General features: G+C 41.2%; 1 protein-coding gene across 3 annotated transcripts in view; it reads left to right on the top strand.

The window, feature by feature from the left end:
• The first annotated feature begins 3,972 nt into the window (after nucleotides 1-3,972).
• LOC150077402 (liprin-beta-1-like) overlaps nucleotides 3,973-23,041 on the top strand; it is a 400,264-nt gene continuing 381,195 nt past the window's right edge. For all 3 annotated transcript variants that reach the window (XM_090386092.1, XM_090386090.1, XM_090386091.1), the window contains exon 1: nucleotides 3,973-5,692. In XM_090386092.1, the coding sequence (XP_090242218.1) occupies nucleotides 4,793-5,692 (900 nt within the window). In that variant the 5' untranslated portion in view covers nucleotides 3,973-4,792. The remainder of the gene's footprint in view (nucleotides 5,693-23,041) is intronic.

Below are 23,041 nucleotides of genomic sequence, written 5' to 3'. Positions count from 1 at the left end.
TCCAGAACCGCCGATTTTTGTGATTGAATCACGTCCATCTGTAAACATTCTAAACCACCTGCAATATGGAATCATAGATTCACCATAAGCCTCTTTTTAACATTTCATATTATTCAACTGATGTTTTCTTGAGACGGAAACAAAATTTGAGAGCAGCACACTGTTCCTCCCATCGTTACATAGGTAAAACTGAACAGGCATAAACTTGACTGACTGCCAAGGTCACATCATGCACATGAGTCAACTGTGCAGTTGTGATGCAGCTTTGCTTGGTCTCAAATTCTGCAGCTCAGCTAGAAATAGCAAGCAGTAGGGTTTTTCATAAAAATTATGACTATTCTTCATTAAACAACCCTTGTAATTTAAAAGTAAGAAAAAGTATTTAATTGATTTGTTCTTGTACGGCTGGTCTTTTGGTGTTCCACTTATATATTTATGCAGTTCATGATACTTACCGATGTTATCCTATGTTTGACTTTTCATTAATTTATTTCACCAGTAGCACAACTGGGGGGGGGGGAATTCATATAATTTGCTATTATTAGTTAAACTGTTATTAGTATGTATCATGTCTCTGTAGCCGAGTGGTCAGCAGCGGGAGTGCAGTAGCACACGCTTTTTGAGTAGACCGGGGTTCAAGCCCCTGACTGCTGAATACGGTCGATCTGCCAACCCGCACCGGGACCAGCGTGGCAGATTATGGTCCATTTTTCCTCAGCATGAATTGTTGAGGAGACTTCCATCCTGCAGTGGGTTTGATTAATGGCTGCACTTTACCTTTTTTTTTTTTTTTTTTAGTATGTATCATGAGAATATGTATGTGCTGTTATTGCAGCCACAATGGATATTTGCAGTCAACTGCACAGTTGCTATGTGTGATGCCACTTGGTTTGGTCTTAAATTCCGCAGCTCAGCTAGAAAAATTATGATCATTCATTATTGAACAGCCCTTGTGTGTGTGTTTATATATATATATACACACACACACACACGTAGAGAGAAAAAGGAGGTTTAAAACAGTATATGGGAGAACAGTAATAAATATTTATACAATTGTAATTTAATTAACAGTTAAGTTTAGAGAACCTAAAACTATAGTTATTAAGTTTTTTTATAAAATTATATTCTTAGCAATTAATTGATAAGAAGATAACCATATTTTTCACTTCTGTTAATCACAGAAAAAGAACAAAAAAATCATTTAATTTAATAAAAAAAAAAATGCTCTTGAAATGTAACGCAAATGTAATTACATTAACTAACTTGTTTTTCATCATATGTCATTGAATATTAACAAAATAATAAATAAAATAAATAAGTTTTCTGTTTATACTTCGGGACTTCTGCATATGGTCAGAGGATTTTGTTAATATTATTGATGATGATGATATGTACAGAGTGGACCATATGCCGGTAATTTGAGCCAGTATTTCTCCATAGACAAATACTAGCTCAAAAATGCCAAATGCAGACAGTATACCGACGCAATGACCCCGTGTGCGTGTAACGAAACCACAACAATAACGTGTGGATTCTCCAGAGCCCAAAACCTTGCATTTTTCTTGTTAATATACCCGCCTAAATGAAAGTGTGCTTCATCAGATAACCAAACTTTATAAAGTTAGGTTCTTTCTTTAAGAGTGCACTGAATTCCGTGTCGTCGTTCTTTCGCATTTGGTGTTTGTGGCTGGCTACCTGAATTTTGTAAGGATATGTAACTTTCGATAAATCTTCCTTATGCTGTAAGACATCCTGATCTGTTAAGTTTACGAAGACGCTTCTTTGGGCTTCGCAGCAAGGAAGACGTAATTGATGGTGGGCCTGCACGATCTTTCCTTTAGTCTAAAACAGTTTTATCTCAAATTGATCCACAGTCTTCAACACTGTTTGATTTGTTGGTCCATCACGTACGCCCAAGTGTGTCGGTATTTTCTTTGAACAGAAACAATTGAATTCCCACTTCTATAGTATTCCTTAACAATAAACACTTTTTTGCTCAATGCTATACGGCGACCGGGCTAGCCGAGTGGGTAAAGTACCTGCCCGGCAACCCAAAGGTCGCGGGTTCGATTCTCGCCTCGGGCTTGGATCAAAGTACTGCAAAAACCTTGGGAGGTGCAATCTGGCCACAGAAGCCGATGCGCCAACAACTACCAAATCAAAAAAAAAAAAAAAAAAAAAAAAAATCAATGCTATACGTCGCCATTATATTTGTCAGATAGAGAATATTTAGTGTTGCCAACCAAATCTTAAAAATTTTATCTAAGTGTAATGATGGAGTTGGTGTGAAAAATTTGAAGCTTGCAATGAAAAGAAATAGTATGATGAATAAAAAATCATCCTTTACTTATAATTGGCTACAACATATGACCAGGTATGCACATCATGTCGCCAATTCCAGGATTTTAATGCTTCTGGTATTAAAATTAAGACAACGTGTATAAAGTTATGTATAAATTTACAGATAACAATTAATTAGGTATGTAGAGTTAAACTCCTATATTATGCACAACTTTCAAGAAGTTCATCGCAAGCAAACTTTTGTTATAATTATTTCACTCTTACCAAATGATACTGCAATTGATGTTTGTTATTTGGTTTTTAGGAGCATTAGCAACTAAGGCCGTATTGCTCCGGGGGATATGCGGTGGTAATTCCCTGACCTTTCCGCATCCTCCGTATTTGGTGGTCACGGGCTCGAACCCCGGTCTAATCAAGAAGCGTGTGCTACGCACTGCTGCTCCTGCACAGAGGTGCCTGCAATTGATGTCTGTTGCATTTCACTGAACTACAAGCTAGTTCAGTTGAGTTTATTGAAACTGTTTATTTTTGTGGCTGCCTATCTTTCGCAGTATTTATTCATATACAGATGTACGGCATGCAGTAATGCTCTGATGAGAACTAAAGGAAGATAGAGATCGACTTGAAATCGTTCATCGCAATGTTAATCATCAGTTATCATTTGGCACACAGCTGCTGTTAGCATTTCTCGGAGCATTTTACTTGACTTTTATTTGGAAAATATATGCTGTGACGAGTTGCCGGTGTTTTCTGCTACTGCAGGCACAAAAAAAAAAAAAAAAAAAAAAAGATAAAAAACTAAAACCCCTGTAGCCTCGAGTTACTTGACCTTTTCTTCCATTGCGTTAGTACGGGGCGGGAAGCCAAAGTGAGTAACTCTGAGGCGCCTGTTTTTTCCTCCCTACTTTAGTTATCAAATTGTGTAAGTTATTTCCATCTGCTGTAACTTTATTGTCGTAAGTGCCTGAGCCGTAAGATGGTCGCTGTCGTAAATGGTTTCTATCTGCAGTGATGATGCGGTTCCTCTCAGAATATGGTATATTCAAATCACTTGGCTTCTTAAAACATCGATTAGCAGGTTTTTTCAAAAACGTAGTTCGAGAATCGTCTTTTACCATTCTAAGCCAAGACCGGAACTATCCGGAACGGCTTTCTGCTTGTTAATTTTTTTTGTTTCAAACGCTGCATGTAATATAATGACTTAATTTATTGTTTCTGTATTAGAGATAATATTATTTTTGCTATTGCTTAGTTTGGTATTAAATGTTTTTTTTATCTTAAACTCTGTATAACCTTTAAAAGAAACCTAAATTAAAAAAAAAAAAAAAATTGACCACTCTCGATAAACGGAATTGTTGAAGGTAAATGAATAAAAACGGTCTAATTAGTTAATTAACGAGATCCCCATTTAATACTTAAACGAAGCTTCTCTTTATTTATACACGAAACTCAGAAAATCTTATTGGTGGCCATGTTTGCCAATTAATGCTTATATTTTTAATCTAGGTTTGACTCACAGCACCACCTCTAATAGTTTTTTTTCTTTAGTGTAGAAACAGATCAGGAGCCTATTTTAGGTATCACTAGTCTCCATCTGTTTCATGCTACCCGCCAGATGAGAAGAGTTGGAGATATTTTTAGTTTGTGCTCAGCTGATGTGGGAGTAGGGCACAGTTTACTACTTTGGATCTGAGCTCCGTTAAAGCATCATCAACTTATTCTTGGTGTTTATCTCCACCCATTTCCTGGCGACGCTCTCTTTACACAACGGGGCCAAGACAACATTCCTCGTCAAATATCCTTCCATATTACCGTCGTCTTGGTACCCTCCCCCTTATGTGAAGCTAGTGGTATGTATACTGAGTTCTAAGCTACTACAGCGAAAAACGCGTATCCTTACGAACTGCTCTTAACGATGCCCACCCATCCCATTTTAGACGTTTCATGTCAATTTTGCCCTTTTGGCAATGGCATGAACGCGTCTGTGCTCTTACGCTCCTCTTTGTCAGAAACGTGACGTTGAAATCACGCCCCTCTTTAACCAGATGTCTGAATAGTTTCTTGTTTTGAGACAAAAGGCTTCTTTGAGTGATTCGCCCAGAAGATATAAACAAAACCGAGATCGTAGTAGAAGTGCTGTTATTTGTGTGCGGAAAGCTTGTGTTGGTGCTAAGTATGTGTTTGCATTGGCCCTATTTCCGGTTCCCACCTTCATGAATCTTATAAGTCAAATTTGTATAATGTACAAGTAAAAGGAGTATACTGCACGTCGATAATGCTAGTGCATATGGTTACGTTATATGTACTGATATGTTTGGTGGGAGAAAGGGAGGATGTTATGTTGTTTTGCAGAGATGTCGATCGGCTTCAGCTTAGAAAGCGTTTATACTGGGCGCATTGATTTTTACAAAATGCACGATTATAAATATTTCCGTTTGCATATTTTGTTTAAATACTAAACTCGCTTTGAGACTATTAATACTTTTCAAAAATGAGAAGTAGGAAAGTAGAAGGTAACTGTTCTCGGACAACGAATTCTGGTCACTCAGCGTCCAAAGATTGCGAAATTAGATCGTCAATGAGGAGAGAGGACGAAGAAGATGATGATGAAGAAGATGAAGAGGAAGCCATTGGTAATGAGAGTTGTTTGGCTTCTGATGAATTTGAGTGGGTAAGTTCAAGCCCAGTTTTATCACATATTGCAGAGAACAGAGAACTTCTGGGCACGTTACATTCAGAAATACCCAAATGTCGGAATTTCTCGACACCTGCACCTCCGCCTCCACCCCTTTCCCGGCACCACTATCCACGAAAACCAGTACCTCCCAGAATTAACACTAAAAAAGTTACTGGAAATGAAGGGTACAGATCTTCCCCTTCACCTCCAAACTACCGCATGTCGCCAAGCCGTTACTGTGAGGGATATTTTCCACATGGCCTCGGTCCTCCGTATCGCACCTCTTGGTGTTGTTCCCCACCCCCTTGTTTTCATCATCATTACCATGGGAGTAGCATTACCGGCATAGATATTATGCCATACGGTCGTGATGAGTTTTATCATTCGCATGGTTATTTACCTCAAGTTCCTTTATGTACCTCATCGCAACAACCGCCGCCTCCTCCTCCACTGCCTTTGCATATGCCTGAATCCTTTCCGCCACCTCGATCTCGTGGTGCTGATCAACAAAAACAGTCGCTTTCCAGTACTCTCACAACCCCTCCTCCTACTGGCGGTAGAACATCTCCTGGTAGGTGTTATAATATGCCCAATTGGCAGAAGATGCCCAGGCCCGATTTCAGTTGTTCTATGGAGTATGGAGAAATATATGGTGTATATCCTTGGACTCATTCCTGTGGAATTGAACATTATCCATGGAAGGAACAGTACAAGGTATTTATTTTCTAGTGAAATATAAGATGTCTTCTGCACGTTATTTTAATATCAAATAATAGATTTTAATATTCTGAAAGTTATGAATTTAGAATATTTTTTGTTACGTTCAGTTTAACTAAAAAAAAATTGACATGTTTTAGCATATATTATACATACTGCCTGTGCAAAGGGATCCATGCCCTAAGTAACCCATCATTCTTTCGTCCAAATTTTCGAAAATTCGGAGGACGAAATATTGTATTTTACTTAAGTTATTTTACTTTTATTATATTAGTATGAATAAAAACGTGAATTATGTACTATACATAAAATAACGTGCTATGTTTTAATATGTAATTATGAATGACTTGAGAGCTTGATGATCTGAAAGAGGATCACTTACACAACGTGTAAGTGAACCTCTTTCAGATCATCAAGTCCACTTTCACATTCCTAGTAGAATCAGTTCTGTACAGTTGTGGACTCATGACATCGTGCAGTGACCTGTTGTAATAAGCCCTTCACATATGAATACACTGCACCAATGAAGGGATCCACCTGATCAGAAAGTTTCCAGATAACTTTTGGCATCGATATGTTGTTCACGTGATATCAAGAGGCCCAAACACGTCCCACATCATTACACCTCCAGTGTGCATTGTTGACAGTCAGCAGGATGAGTCCATGGACTCGTACTTTGCCATATTTTGGTCTTTCCCATTAACGAAAAACATCGGAATTCGTTGGAGCAGGCATCGTTTTATCAGTGCTCCACTTTCCAATATTTTTGTTCCTAAGGCAACTATACCCGTACCTCAGTGTTTTTTTTTTTTTTTTGCCAACGGGAAGTGGAACTTATTTCGTTCATCGACTTCGGTACCCCATTCCTGACAAGGCAAGACAAGTTGCGCATTCTGAAATGCTTCCATGGTTACTACTGTTGTACTCGGTTGTTATTTGGCTGTTATCCTACATAAATAGGCAGGGATCGCTATTGGCTGAATTAATTTGGTTATTGGGCCATGTAGACATGTATAATATTTTATGTAGGGTGTCACCTGACCAGTTCAGCTCCTCCTTGGTAGGCTGTGATAAATACAGAACTCTGTAAAAGACCAGAAATGTGTAATACAGTATTATGTTTGTGCAGTGTGTTTCGTTAATTGTTCTAGCTCCGCCTTGGTAGTCTGTGATGAATACAGCACTCTGTAAAAGACCAGAAATGTGTAATACAGTACAAAGTATGTTGAGGGTCAAACGGCACCAGGAATTTCTCCCATCTCCGCGAGTGTTCGCTGCATCAAGGGACAGTACTCTGTCAAGACCAGAGATTTAAAAGTGTGTGGATCGTATGTTGTGCCCATTGTTCTATTGGCCTTCGAGCCCCTGATGGGACCCGACGTTGTCCGTACTATGCCAACGAGGAGGCTAGCCAGGTGTACCTTGAAATTTATTATACAATGGCAGGTCCTGGCGCCTAATTTCCTGGGATTTCAGCGGCTGGGTCCTATAAAAAAAAAAAAAAAAAAAAAGATAATCGCGGTGGCATAATTGCAAAATCGATATTACTAGATAGTCTGTGGGGTTTGTTCCCCGAAATTACCATGGGGCTGTACGCTAAAATGACAAGTTCTAGAGGCCTAATGGGGCAGGCAATAATTTTGGTGCTAATTTAAATTTGGATGTGTAGGGCTTTCGCGGTATATAGTCAAAGAGAAGGGTAGGGAGACTGAAGGCTGGGGGAAGAAAGCGAAGTAAGGGGCGATAGGGTAGATGGCTCCTGCAGTCAGTGGGGCATGCCCATGCCCTACCAGAGGGGAAAGGGGGATGGCAGGAGGAGGAGGAGGAGAAGACAGCGAGCCATCTCTCCCCCCTGCCAAGGAATACATTAGAAATACCGGATCCTACCATTACCGGTGCCGAAGCACATCCATGGCTAGGATCTTATTTTCCTGGCATCTGAATCTTAGGTAACAAATTAAATAATATAAATTAAAATTTTGAACTCAAATTCTAACTCAGAAAACTTTGTGACCACTTAGCCTATTCTGAGGAGCAATACATTTGGACCGGTTCTATGTATCCTGATCAGCATAGTTCCCGTCCCTACCACGGGGAGGTGGGTCGCTACTATCTATCAATGCTCTTTTATTAAACACATCATTAACAAAATTGTTAAACAGAGCAAAATTATTATAATCTGTGAACAGGACCCCCAGACTATCCTCGTCTAACTCTCCTACAAGTATCTCCAACCTCCTGCGTATATCCAAGTATACATTACATTCAAGCATCAAATGTTTTGAAGTTTCATTTTCTCCACAAATACATAATCCAGAGTGATGTAATCCAAGTTACAATAACTTGTATTTCAAACCATGTCCAGTTAATAAGAAGCTCGCTCTTAGCCCAAACTGTAACCAAGGTTTTAATCTATTGTCAACCATTCTTACATCAGGCAAAAACATACATGTTTGCCTACCTTTATCGCTATTTACCCAACTTGCTTGCCATAGACCAACAATCTCGATGATTATTCTTTTCTTCTCATCACGGACTTCAGTTCTTGAATATTCACGTCCTTCATCAGGGCAGGAAGTCACTCCCAATATAGTTCTTCTAATATTATTTTTAGTAAAGTATATTAGCCCTTTCAATAATACTTCAAAATAGGCAGGTTTTCTTCCTGCCAAGACCTGGAGTGCATCAGAGGAGACAGTACTGCATGCGTGCGTTGTCCCAAGTAAGGTGAATCTCTGCGCCTGTACAAGATGCTTTTGTATCTTGGTCTTGTCTATTCGATGGACCCATGCACCGGAGGCGTAAGTAAGTATTGGGACAAATAAACATTGATATAACATATTTAGAGAGCGTCATTTTATGCCCCAGTCTGTCCTTACTACCCTCCGGATCTTAGCATACAGCAATCTTGTTTTATCTTTAATATATCGCACGTGCTCAGTAAAGAACAGCCGCTCCTCCAACTGCACACCCAAGTATTTTGTTGTCTTGACATAGCGTATTGGCTCACCTTCTAATTGTACAGTAGGATGTCTATTCATACTTAGCTTGCCTTTCATTAGTATCTGGACAGTTTTTCCCTTAGAGATTTCTAATTTATTCAACTTAGACCATGTGCTGTTCAACGAACTCAGTGCTTTATCCGCTCTGATCTCCAGTTGGGAGCGAGAATTGGCACTGATTAACATCACTAAGTCGTCCGCATACGCTATCATACTTACCCCTTCAAATCTATTTTGGAGAAAAGTATCGAGCACCATATTCCATACATATGGACCGATTACTCAGCCTTGTGGGCATCCCTGGTACATAGGCCTGATGATCTCTCTATAATTATTTCTAATGATCACTTTCCTTTCTTTAAAATAATTCTCACAAACTTGATATAAGTTTTTAGGGCAACCAATTTCTCTTATCCTGGATAGGATGCTCACCCACCAGAGCCTGTCAGAAGCACCATGGAAGTCAATAAAAACGGCCAGAACATACCTATCACTGCTTCCCTCAACAGTGCGGACTAGTCTATATATAGCGTCCTCTGTACTTTTCCCCGTTTTAAATCTAAACTGAAGCTCAGAGGACATAGACTTACTTTCATATCTAATCATTAGACGACTTACACAAAGTCTTTCATATACTTTGCCCAGCACCGGAAGGAGAGCAATGGGTCGGTATGCACCAGTCTCGTTTAATAATCTATCTGTTCCTTTTATTATCAGTTTCACGTGTGCGTCCTTCCAGGCCCCAGGGAAGACACCCTCCTTTATACATTTGTTATACATTTTCACAAATGCCTCCGGAGTGAGTTCAAATGCTTTCTTCATCACGGCAACTTCAATCCCATCAAGGCCCGGCGTCTTATTATTTTTTGCTCGATTGATTGCCGCATATACTTCATCCAGTGTAAAATCACTTTCTTCACCTTCTTCGTAAATTTCTTGGCTTAAACTATTCAATGCTTGCTCTTGGTTTTCTAATTGCGGAAACAGATCGTCCAATATCCTGTTCACAGATTGTTCCCAGTTCAAAGTTTGTTCATTCTCGTTTCCAATAGTTGTGGTTATGTCCAAAAGACTCTTTTTGTTATTAATTATTTTTAAAATTTCCCAAGGATCTTTGGATCCTTGCTCTTCAATATATTTCTTCCAATGACTTATTTTAGATTTATTAACAGTCAGAACATAATTTCGTCTTTTCTCTTTATATTGCTCAACATAAATTCTAACTAAATCAATATTACAGTTCCTTCTTTGCCTTTGACATAATCTTCTCAGTTGATTGACCTCCTTCCTTAGAATCGTCAACTCGTTAGTCCACCAAAAGACTGGTCTGGAAGTAGTATTTCGTTTCTTCATACTTCGAGTGCAAGCTTGCGTAATAACATTTGTCAGTTCTTTAACATGATCGTCAGCTGTTAGGTCATCCCAGCAAACTCGTCTCATTAAATTATTATAATTTTCAATAAACCTTGGCCATGCAGCATCCATTATTAAAAATCTTTCTATTTTATTCCAATTTCGTATCGAATCCTGCGAATCAATATCATACAGAATCGCGTTGTGGTCACTCGTAGTCAAGTTCTCAACAACTCTCCAGTTCTTTATTCTATTTCTTATTGCACCAGAAGCAAAAGTAGCATCTATATATGAAGTGCCATGTACAGTATTATACGTTGGAGGATGTCCCAATTCATTAATCACCTCCAACCCAGTTGCAGCTATATACTCCTCCAGCAAATTCCCTCTGTCATCAGAATTTTCACTGCCCCAGAGTGGAGAATTGGAATTGGTATCTACCGCAATGACCATCCTCTCAGAGCCCAATAGTCTATGCAACTTCTCTAGATACGTTAGACTTACTTCTAAACTTTCAGAAGGTTGGCAATACAGAGCCACCATATAGAGCCTACCGAAGTCCCCAATGAGTTCAGTACATACTGCATTCTTGTTACATAAAGTTGCCACTTTTGTAACAACTATATGTTTGTTCCGAACAATTATTGTCGCATTGGGTAATACTCCCCCCCCGAGATGACTCTATATGATCTCGGGTAACATCTTACCTGCTCTGCAACTGCATATGGCTCCTGAAGAAGTGCCACCGCAATATCCCTTTTCTCCATAATATAATTTGCTTGTAGTGCAACACTTTTGGCTCTTTGGGCGTTTAACTGTAAGATTTTTATTTTAGCCATAATTAATATTTCTTTTATAAATTTCTATAGCCTTGCTGTATTCTTGACAATTTTTGCTTATAGCGGCATGATCCGCTTCAACACCATTCCTTTTACAATTACAGCATCTTGGTTGTTTATTTTTATTTGGACATTCTTTATACGAGTGCTTAACTTCACCGCAGTGACCACACTTCGCTTCTTTTTTACAATATTTTGCTACATGGCCGTACATCATGCATTTGTAGCATTGAGTTACTGGGAAGATCTCCTTAAACCTGTTAGCTGACCAACCAATTAACAACCTTGATCTGCACTTCACCCTTTTCCATACACTTGCACTAAATTGGACAATCCAGTTCTCAGTGTCCTTGTCTTTTGTTTTATTTATTGTTAGTGCTTGAATTCCTTCACAACATTTCTTTTCACTCATTCTCATTTCACTAAAATTCTTTAACTATAGTTCTTTAGGAAGGTCTTCTTTCTTCATTCCCTTTACAACATCAAAGATGACAACTTTTGGCAAAATAGATCTTGGAACCATACTTTTTAATCCCAGCGTATCTAGCTTGGAACAACCTTTGATCTTAGCGATATCGTCATCAGTTGCTGTTTCCACAATAACACCTCTATCTCTTATTGTTCTTATGTTTTTAACTTTCACATCTGTCAGAATAGGGCGGATTTCTTTCAACACATCTTCTTTTACTTGCTCACTTGTTCGGTATTTTTGCGATACCGCTTTCAATATAATCTTTTTTGATGGTTTCTCCTGAAACTCAATATTCTTTTTTACAACTTTCACATATGAGTCTTTTTTACTTCTTTCATCCTTTTTCTTGAGTCTTTCTTTTAACAGTATGTTCTCTGTGAAAACATCGTATGCTTTAGCCTCTAATTGGTCCCACATTTCCAATATAATTCTTATAGAGGCGGTGGTACCTTGCTTAATTTATCTCAAAGAAAGGTATGTAATCGATCTTGCTGATTATGGACATACTGAAACTCTTCATGTTTTGACTTTATCTTTTCATCCTTCTTTTGCTTTTTCTTTAAGGATCTTTTTGTTATACTAACATCTGACTCGTTTCCTTTCGACCTTTTTTTCTTTTGAGCATTTTGTTGAGAAGCGGTTGATACAGTCTGCATTATCTGTGAAGCTTCAGCATCCGATGGGGATATGCACTTCACTGGTGTTCCAACCTGAGAGCTATTAGCAAGGACTTCTATTTCTGCTAAATCTTGAGCCTGAGAAAAGATACTTTGTGTGATTTCATCTCGCTCTTCTTCAGTCAACTCTGAAGCAGCTGACATTACTTCTTGGCTCATTGGATCCAAATCACTACTACTTGACGACATTGTATAAATAAAATGCGAACACTATATACACACTTAAAAACCAGATGTCAACAGTGACAGGTGGTTAATATATACAATATCAAAGAGCAAGGAGTCAGCAATACAACGATTCAATTTCTAATGCAAATCTAAACTTTAAAACTTTAAAAACAATCCCCGGTCCAAGTTAAACGGACCGGGGTCCCAGAACTTAGGACAATGAGAAAGGGCACGTAAATACAAAAATAGATTTTTCCTGAAACCCTCTGCACCAGTTCAGCCCGTTCAGCCGGCAGGGGATTCACCCCGTACCGCCCGCCCCAGACAACGTGGACGTAGGGCTACTAATCTATAATTTACAACTCGTGCAAAGAACAATATAAATCAGCACACAACTAGAAATTTCAAAAATTAAATCTAACCTTTTACTTTTTCAGTCGGCCAAAATACAATATGTTCAGAATTGTCTCCAAGATTAGCCCTGGGGCCCTGCCAAGGAATAGGAGTGAAAGCAGGCTGGTCAAGATCACCAGCCCAGATCGCCATATGGCTAGGTGGCAGCAATGTGCTGCAGTCATTTCTCTGAGCCCTTGCATGGTAGTCTTGTTGTCTTGATCAGGTTGTCAAATGCCTGTGCTGGATGAGGTTGTTGTTGTTGTTATTTGGTTTTTAGGAGCATTAGCAACTAGGGCCATATTGCTCCGGGGATGTGCGGTGGTCATTCCCTGACCTTTCCGCATCCTCCATATTTGGTGGTGACGGGCTCGAACCCCGGTCTAATCAAGAAGCGTGTGCTACACACTGCTGCTCCTTCCCACCTGGCTACGGAGGCGCCTGGATGAGGTTGTCTAATCGGGTTGTCACTGTGATTTCTTTTATATTATTTTTATTTATTTATTTGTTTATTTTATTATTATTATTATTTTTTTTATTTGGTCACTTCCAGGTCAGGTCCAGTTACCTTATTCATGTCATGTTCATGTATTGAATGAGATTGTCACGTCAGGTGGATACATCTGTCGGTAGTCATAAAGATTGTGACTTCAGGGGGCGCCTCCATAGCCAGGTGGGAAGGAGCAGCAGTGCATAGCACACACTTCTTGATTAGACCGGGGTTCGAGCCCATCACTACCAAATACGGAGGATGCGGAAAGGATGCGCATATCCCGGAGCAATATGGCCTTAGTTGCTAATGCTCCTAAAAACCAAATAACAACAACAACAACAACATGTGACTTCAGGTAGACTCAGTTGTGAGGTTTAATTCTTTGGTTGTTTCACCCTGGTGTCAGTTCATCATCTGGGAAGGTTTCCGTGGTTGTGTAGACATTCTGCTGGTCTGCACGGCATGGTTGTTTACTGCAGTGGTTGAGGCTGTGGGAGCGTCCTTCACCTTGTGAAGAGGTCCTGGGCCAGCTGCGCGAATGCCTTGTATGTGTTAACTTCAGTTATGGCGAGGTCTTCTTGATTACGGAGGTTAAGCTGTGTTCTAGTAATGAAGACAGAGGTCCTCATATAGTGGGCAAGTGTACATTAGGTGCTCCCACGTTTCACGTTCACCACAGAGGCAAAATGGTGTATCACTCAGTCCAAATCCTTGTAGTTTGTCTCTATTGGCCCCGTGTCCCGTCAGCAGGTAGGTGGTGTAGAGTCCTGGTGAGAGCCATGGTGGATAATTCGGGTATACCAGCCGTATGTTGGGTAGAAATTTTCTAGCTATTGCACCTTTGCTGGAGGTCTCCCAGCGGGCCTGCCAAGTTTGTTGGAGGTAAGCGGAGAGATGGTTCCTTTCTACTTTGGGATCATTTGACAGATCTATGGTGTAGTTGAGGCATGTTGCCGTTATGCCTTTGGTCAGTTGATAGAGTAGCCCATGCTTAACAATCTCCAGGTCCAGAGGGAGGGATCCCGTTAGGGTCTGGAGTGCGTGGGTACTTAGTGTTACATACTCTCGAGATGGTTATGAGTATGTGTCGCTGCATAGTCTCCAATTTTTTCCAGTTCACTGCAGTGGTAGCCTTGCGATACCATATTCCAGCAGCATATGTAATTGCTGGCAGGAAAATAGCTTTATAGTAGAGGCTGAGGGTTTTCCTCCTCAAACCCCATTCCTTGCGTGTGATTCGTGCAAAAAGTGCGAAGTATCCTCTAATTTTCTTCTGTAAGTGCACTATATATGGTGTAAAGCTCAGGTTCTTGTCTAGTATGACTCCAAGGTGCTTTAATTCGGTGGTAAGCTTAATTGTGTTACCTTGTATCTTGATTTGAGGGGGTCATCTGGTGTCTAGGGCTCCTTTTAATAATATAGATCTTGTCTTCGAGGATGAGATATTCAAGTTATTGTTGTTAGCCCAGTCCTCTAGAGTTTCTATTGCTCTGTTGGCAGTGTTCTCCAGTTGCTCCCTAGATCCCCCAGGCAGCATCAGAACCACATCATCTGCATAGGCTAGGGGAACGATGTCGCCGAGTTCCAGGTTCAAAAAGCCGTCTAGAACTAAGTTCCATAGGAGTTGACCCAGGATTGAGCCCTGTGGACATCCTCTGAATACTTCTCTTGGTACTGAACAATATGGTGCTCTGACTGTCACGAACCTATTCGACAGGTAGGATTTGATGACTTGATATAGATTTGATGGCAGGTCGGCCTTCCGGAGTCGGGCCAGGACGCTTGGCCACCATAAAGTGTCAAACGCCCCAGCAAAGTCTATTGCTACGACCAGAAAGTATTTCTGATCTGAGGTAGTTACAGCATTAGTAATATTTTCCAGGACATCCAAGGTTGAGCATCCCTTCCTAAATCCATATTGTCGGGGTGACTGTAGGCCGGCTGCAATGTAGTGGATCCCTGTTCTGTTTCTTAATAAGTGCTCAAAGAGCTTGCTCAGGACTGATAACAGTGCTATGGGTCTGTATGACCCAGGAAAGTCCAGTTGTTTGTTGGGAATTTTGGGAATGAGGCACAAGTTTGCAGTTTTCCAGGCCTTGGGGAACAGGCCTTCTTTGAGGCAGTGGTTGTATAGGTTAAGAAGCACCTCTGGAATGGTTTCGACGGCTTTATTGACAATCTCTGGCTCCAAAAGATCAGAACCAGGAGACTTCTTGTTTCTAATCCTCGTGGCAGCTGTTTCCAGTTCAAGTTTGGTGAAAGGGTCTTCCGTTGCAGTCATGCAGTAGGTTTCATTGTCCGCACAGAGGGTTATCTGCTCTGGGGTAGATGGGGCAAGATGGTCTTGAAACATGGTGTCCATGATGTTAATAATTGTTTCATGCCAGGTTCGGGTATAAGTACCCTGCCGTGTCCTCGTCACTGGTTTGGTCTCTCCCCTGGGGAATTTGTTTGTGGTTACTCTGTATACCACACCCCAGGGGTTATCATTCCCAGTGGTAGAAACAAGGTGTTCCCAACTGCGCATCTTGCGCTGGTGTATGGTTGCTGTGTACAGGTTCCTTGCATCTCAGAAGTTCTGTCTTAGTGCCTCCACTTCCACTGCTGGTTGGGAGCACCTTGCCTGCTGGAAGAGTTTCCTTCTCCTGTGCACCTCCTGCCTAAGCCTCTGTAGCTCTGGAGACCACCAGGGTACAGCCCCCGGGGTTGGGTTTTTCTTTTTAATAGAGGTGTTGGCAGCTTCAGTGATGAGACCAGCTACCGTAATCTGGTGCTGATCCGGGCTGAGTCCAATGATGTTCAGTGATTGGGCTGCTGTGGTCAGTGTGGCTTGGAAGAGTGTCCAATTCACCTTCTCTATGGCATATCTTGGCTGTGTCTGCCTCACTGCTTGGTGTCGACTAAGGGAGCGCTGGAGCTCAAACGTGATGGCCCTGTGGTCCGACGTGGTCCAGCTTTATTGGACGGTCCATGGTTAGGTGGCCAGCTAGGGATCTGGTAGCCAGAGAGACATCGATTGTGGCCTCCTCCATCGAACTAGAGAATGTTGCCAGATTGTCTGGCCGGTTGAGGACTGTGTACAGACTATTCGCTAAGTAGTCTTCAAGTTGTTGCCAGTTCTGTACTCCACGTCTATCTGTGGTCTCGCTGAACCACGCTGGGGACCTGCAATTCACATCCGCTCCCACAACAATTTTACTGTTTGGGAAGTCTGTCTGGAGGCTCCTCAGATATCTGGTTACTGGTAGTATATCTTCACCTGGGTGACAGTATAGCGATACCGCATAAAGTTCACCCAGGGGTGTGATAATATGGGAACATGCAGCCCAGGATGTGCAGTAGTTGGTTAGTTTTGTTGCTGCTATATTTGGATTCCGAATCAATATTGATTCGGAGGGTGTTTCTCTGTTATCCTGCACTATCTTATAGGCCAGGGGGGTAACCCCTGACCTCCCTATGTGATATTCCTCATCCAGGAGCCATATGTGATATGCATATGGCTCCTGGATGAGGAATACGTCGAGATTTGCCTCGTTCGCCTTCTTTGTGAGCTGCACTGCTACTATTTTGGACCGTTGTGCATTCAGTTGTATGAATTTTACCCTGTTGATGTTATAGGATTTAGGGCGTGTGGCCATAATCTAGTCTCATTTGGAAAGTGCTCTTTGCTTTACAGTACACTGGACATTCGCTGTCCCTGAGTGCTCTGCTGGTAGTTTATGGAATTTGCAATTTACACAGGTCGGCGGTTTGTCTTTATTTGGACACGTGTTGAAGTTGTGGCCACGTTCTGCACAGTGGCCACAAGTGGGTTGGGTTTGGGCACAGGTATGAGTGGTATGCCCAAACCGGCAACATCTGAAACACTTAGGGACAGCAACATGTTCCCTAAAGTGGTGACTGCCCCAGTTTATAAACACTCTGTCGTTCTGGCTAAGCGTGACGCAGGCTGCTGGTGACAACTTGACAACCCAGTGGTAAGTATTTCCTGTTCTGGCTTTCATCTTGAACTTGGGAATAATCAAGTTGGCAGGTTCTTCTTCCGGATGTGCATGCTGGAGGTTTCTGTTATATAGTTCCTCCTGGAGAGCAGTTGGTGTCAGATCATTGTCGAGGTTATATATTCTGATGTTAGGTTCTTTGTGTCTAGGGTGTAGGGCTTCAAGTCTGAGTGTTTGAATCTTCTCATTTTGTAGGATTTTTGTTGCGTCCTCTTTTGCTTGAGTCTCGATGATAATCCCTACGTTTCGGATCTTCCTTACCGATTTTATTTTGGTATCTCTGAAGTCGTCTGCCAACTTTGTGACTACTGGATTTTTGACCTGCTCGCTGGTACTGTTTTCGTCTGTGGAGGTCGGGCGCAGTATTACCAAATCTGGTGTTGGCAGGAGGGTCCTGCGTTTCATCGCTGTAGTCACAGTTGCAGTTGGGTCAGCAATCGGTCGGGTCCTCAGCGCTTGCGCATACGAGGGAGCACGCTGTGGCATTTGGGCTGCTCCCACAGATTGGAAGGCCTCCAGTTTCGCTTTAGCTGTTTCGCACTCTAGGTTGGTTTGTAGTAGAACTGTCTTCAGCTTTGTCCAGATGGACACTATTTTTCCTTGAAGTCCAGTAGTTATTCTGTTGCTAGTATCTTTCAGGAGGTTCTCTAACAGGAGGTTCTCTAACAGGAGGTTGTCATGAGGGAGAGGGTCTTTTCCAGTACCACCCCCTCTGGGAGAGTCAGATCTAGTGATTGTGTTTACATAGAGTCACTATGTAAACATATCGACTCTATGTTTACATTGTCGGTATTTTCTGCTTGAGAGCAGAGGATGTTCTGACTTCCTCATTCCTTGATGGCTTCTCGTCTCTCTGTCACTCTGTTCGACGACCTGTTTTTTATTATTTTTCCTCTTGGGTGCGGAGTTCGTTTCCTCTGTATACTCAAGCTGCACAGTTTCCAATAGAGTACTTCCTGCTGTTTCCTGCGGAGCAGTGTTTATTTGGGCGGTGTTGCTATCAGTATCTTGTGGCATCTTGAACCAAAATTTGGATTACCGAGCTATTCCAGATAAACGAATGTAATGCGTACCGTTGTGGAAAGTGATTCACAAGATTGCAAATGGTGTTGACTACAAGTTCGTAGCACAAGTCCAAGCCGAGATATGGCATGTCAGAGTTTCAGCTCACCCCACAGGTCACTGAAGAGGGGGGGGGAGAACACCAGGGAGCTGGGACTATGTTTAGTAGGTTTTGGGTCAGCAAATGCGACAGTGATGTTATTTCTGTCTATGGTGCATGGTTATCAATCGCGTCTTTAACATTTTAGGTTCCACGTGGGGTGGGTGGTGGGGGAAGCACATTAGAAATTTGGAAATCATTGTTCAGTAACTTTAGTGGTAGTGAACTTCTTCCGTTCAATGACTAGAGGAGAAAGTGGGAGGATTGGGGGAGAAAATCACTAACCCTGTCGCCACTTGACCTTGCCAGGAGCTTAAGTGACGTGTTGCCTTAAGCAGAATATCACTTGGTTCGGCTGCGTTGAATGAACATTAAGCCCGCTGTTGGTTTTGACTCTTAATTAACTGGAATATGAATGCTTAAAATTTAGATTAAACATATTTTCCTTAGCAGACACTACAGGTTCTAGTTCTCATATTCTTTCTGTTAAATTGTGATTCAATATATAACACAGGTGGTCACCCTCCCCAGTCAAGAGTGCAGTTCAAATGCAGTGGCAGGGAAATAAGTGGAATGCACTCTCTCACACTAGAACAATGCTGCCATGGTGAGGTGACACATTGTTGCCAGTGTTGAATCAAAAACGAGTTTAAATGCACTATCTCACCCAATAAAACTGAAAACAAATCTCACCACTGTGATCCACTGATGTAGGTAAACTTCAGTACACAAGAATTTACCTACCATACTAAATTAAATTACCATACTAAACTTAAAATGCATAATCCAGACACATTTTCACAGAGCGATGAACAGCACGTGTAAGAAGGCGGCCATAAATGAAATCTGTAATACAGTACAGTAAATCCCCGCTATTCGCGGTATCTGTATTCGCGGTCGCTGATTTAATATAAAATAAAACCTAAAAAAATGTGAATTTTAAAGTGCCGTGAATATTTTCTGCCATAAAAAAACATGGGCGTGGCTAAAATTATCTTTCCCGGCCAAAACAGAGCTCAGTGGGTAGAGGGATGTTATTGTTATTTGATTTTTAGGAGCATTAGCAACTAAGGCCATATTGCTCCGGGATATGCAGTGGTCATTCCCTGACCTTTCCGCATCCTCCGTATTTGGTGGTGACGGGCTCGAACCCCGGTCTAATCAAGAAGCGTATGCTACGCACGGCTGCTCCTTCCCACCTGGCTACGGAGGTGCCCAATGGGTGGGGGGAGAGGTGTGACAAAATCGCAAGCGTAGATGTTTGTCGCTAATCCTTGTTCAGTATGTGTTATGTGCTTGCCATGGAAGGTTTCGTCGTTTGCTTTTAATTTATGTTTATAAATTGAATAAATTTATCAATTTATAAATTTATATGCTTACAAAAGTGATAAATCTACCGTTTTGCAGTGTAAAACAGACTTTTTCGAGTGTGTTAACGGAAGAAAGTGACTTTATTGTGGACAAGTTCTTTCTAACCCGTACAAAAATATGGCTACGAATAACAAGGGAAATGTGAAAAAATCAAAGAAGGTGATGATATTAGCGAATAAAATTAAGTTATTGGACAAAATTTCTAATGGTGATAGTGTCTTCTCAGTGACAAAACATTATAAAATCAATGAGTCAACGGCACGATCAATCAAAAATTCGGAAGAAAAAATCTGCCATAGTGTCCGTGAAAACGTCCTAATTGCTTCAAAAATTTGCTCTGTAACTTGTGATTTTAAATTAGATAAAATGGAAAAAGCTTTAAATCTGTGGATAGAAGACCGAACTCAAAATAAAATTCCGTTACGTTCGCTCATCATTCGTGAAAAGGCAAAACTCCTTTATCAACACTTTATCAAAACTCCTTTATCAGCAAAACTGGTGATAGCATTGGCGGCATAAGTATTTTAGCTATAGCGAAGGCGCTGGTTTAAAAGATTTGTTTGAAATTTCTAATAAATATTACATTTAATATTAAATTGTTTCTTATTTTCATTTCGATGTCATATGCATGCATTTCATTTTGTACTATCTATGTACATAGTCATATTATGAAGGTACATATAATACATAAATAGACAAAATTTTAGACCAGTTTTTCTTATATATTTCATACTTTGGTTATTGTTATTTGTGTTTTAGGAGCATTAGCAACTAAGGCCATATTGCTCCGGGATATGCGGTGGTCATTCCCCGACCTTTCTGCATCTTCCGTATTTGGTGGTGACAGGCTCGAATCCCTGTCTAATCAAGAAGCGTGTGCTACGCACTGCTGCTCCTTCCCACCTGGTTACGAAGGCACCTTCATACTTTGGAACGGAACCCCTTTATTACTATGGGAGCCATAACTCAGTATTCGCGTTTTTGGTATTCGCGGCATTTCTCAGGAACATAACCGCCGCGAATAGCCAGGGTTTACTGTATTATGTTTGTGCATTGTGTTTCGTTAATTGTTCTGGCTACTTTGTCACCAAAAGGCAATCATTTGGAAAGCCTGCCAATGTCCGTCTGCACCATGGGAAGGTGGGCCACAATAACTCATATTGAATGCGTGTTTTGGGATCATTCAAAGAAAAGAGAGGAAAAAAAAATTGTTACTGGACCGATCTGGAGCTGGGTAGGTTCTGGTGGTCTGTACCACTCTACCGCAACTGGTGGTTACATTCAGCACTCTTGATGTGTGGCTTCCATTCTCTCTTTTCGCCTGACAGAGCAAATGCTCCACTGTCTACTTAGGGAATGCCTTCACCTATAATCCCTTACTCTTACTTTCACCCACTTCTGTACACCCGGTACTAACCATATTGTCTGTGCTGTTACACAGTGGTATCGTCATTGTCCTCCCCACACCAGGTGGAAAAGGCCTGGGTTTGAATCTCATCGCTGAATTGAGGAACTTTTATGGACTTTTTTTTTCACTGCTTGGCTGAGTTAGTCAGTCTCAGGCATAGTTAGCAAGGTTTTTCATCTAGCAAAGCAGGTAAATCAACCAGAAGATGTATGCAATTTGCAGAAACAATACACATGGGTAGTTGAAAGTAACTTTCCAGGTGACCCTAATATAATAGTTTCTACTAACCACATTCTACTTTTTTTTTTACTTGGTCTCCGTTCAGGAAGCTCAGGCGACTTTGATGGATACCAGCCAGAGAATAATGGGCAGCTTGGTTACTTGCCTAGCGGTGTTTGCAGGCAATGTGGGACCCCATCGTGGGTTCCTGCTGCCAAATGTAAGACCACAACAATGGAGTGCAACACAATACTATACATACAACATGACACTTTTCTGGCATTTACCGTATTTCCCCATGTATAAGACGCACCTTTTTTCGAAAAATTTGGGGTCTAAAAACTGGGTGCGTCTTATTCAGTGGTTGTAGATTTTTTTACTTGCATTTCCCACTTTTTCACGCTTGTTGCCTTTGCTCTCATTGTTTCGCACTTGTTACAGGTATATTAGGTTATGTTTTGCCCCATTCTGCCCAGAAATGGCTCAGAAAAGATTTTAGTACAGTGCTGAATTCAAGTTAAAAGTGATCCAGTTTGCAAAAGTGAATGGAAATCATGCTGCTGAACGTAAGTTTGGTCCTCCTCCAACTGAGAAAACAATCCGAGGCTGGCTAGGGAAGAAGAAACCCTACTAAAAACGCCACGGCAGAAGAAGGCCATTAGAGGCAAGTCAGCAAAATGGCCTGATTTAGAGAGGGAATTGAAGATATGGATTGAGGAGCAGAGGGCAATTGGAATTCCTGTGTCCACAAAGATGGTTCTGCATGAGGCAAGAAGAATTGCTGATGAAAAAGAAGTTACTGATTTCAAAGGAGGACACAATTGGTGCTTCAGGTTCATGAAACAGAATGGACTAAACATGCGTACATGCACCAGACTTGCCCAAAAGATGCCTGAAAGCTGTGAGCAGAAGGTCCTTGAATTTCATCGGTTTGTCATTCAATGTCGGAAGACACATCAGTTTGAGTTGGGACAGATTGCAAATATGGACGAAGTCCCCCTTCAATTTGATGTCTCAAGTAACAGAACTGTTGATAAGAAGGGGGTGAAAACTGTAACTGTGAAGATAAGTGGACATGAAAAGAGCCATTATACAGTTGTTCTAGCTTGTTCTGCCAACCGAACCAAGCTGCCTCCTATGCTGATTTTCAAAGGCAAAACAATGCCAAAAGAAGACATTCCTCGAAGAGGGATTGTCCACGTTCATGACAAGGGTTGTATGGATCAAGATGGGATGAAGATCTGGTTTGAGAATGTTTGGAGCAGGAGACCAGGTGGGCTCTTATGCAAACCTGCCCTATTGGTGCTTGATCAGTTCAGGGCACACATAACAAATAATACAAAGAAGATTGCTGCAGAGCAAAAAACAAAACTTGATGTCATACCTGGAGGCTTGACATCCCAGCTCCAACCACTTGATGTCAGCATTAACAAACCCTTCAAAGCTGCCATGAGAGACGAATGGAACCAATGGATGAAGTCTTCTGGGGACAATTTGACACCAGCAGGAAGGGTGAAGAAACCAACTATAGGAGAAGTTTGTACCTGGGTGAAAAGATCCTTGGATAATATCAAGATTGAGATTGTTGTCAAGTCATTTAAGAAGTGTGGCATTTCAAATGCCATAGATGGAACTGAGGACAAGGCAATATATGAAAACTGATTCGTCATCAGACACAGATGAGGACAAGCTGATGGATGGGAGTTTTGACAGTGATGAGTTGTATGAATTTTATGATTAATAATACTTGAGTTCAATAACTTTATGTAATACATTTTTTTTCAAATT

This window comes from Mastigoproctus giganteus, chromosome 12, assembly GCF_048544385.1.
Source record: "Mastigoproctus giganteus isolate SK-2022 chromosome 12, ASM4854438v1, whole genome shotgun sequence".
NCBI classification, from domain to species: Eukaryota; Metazoa; Arthropoda; class Arachnida; order Uropygi; family Thelyphonidae; genus Mastigoproctus; species Mastigoproctus giganteus.
Note: the sequence above shows the minus strand (reverse complement) of the source record. Positions and strands in the feature narration are given on the sequence as shown.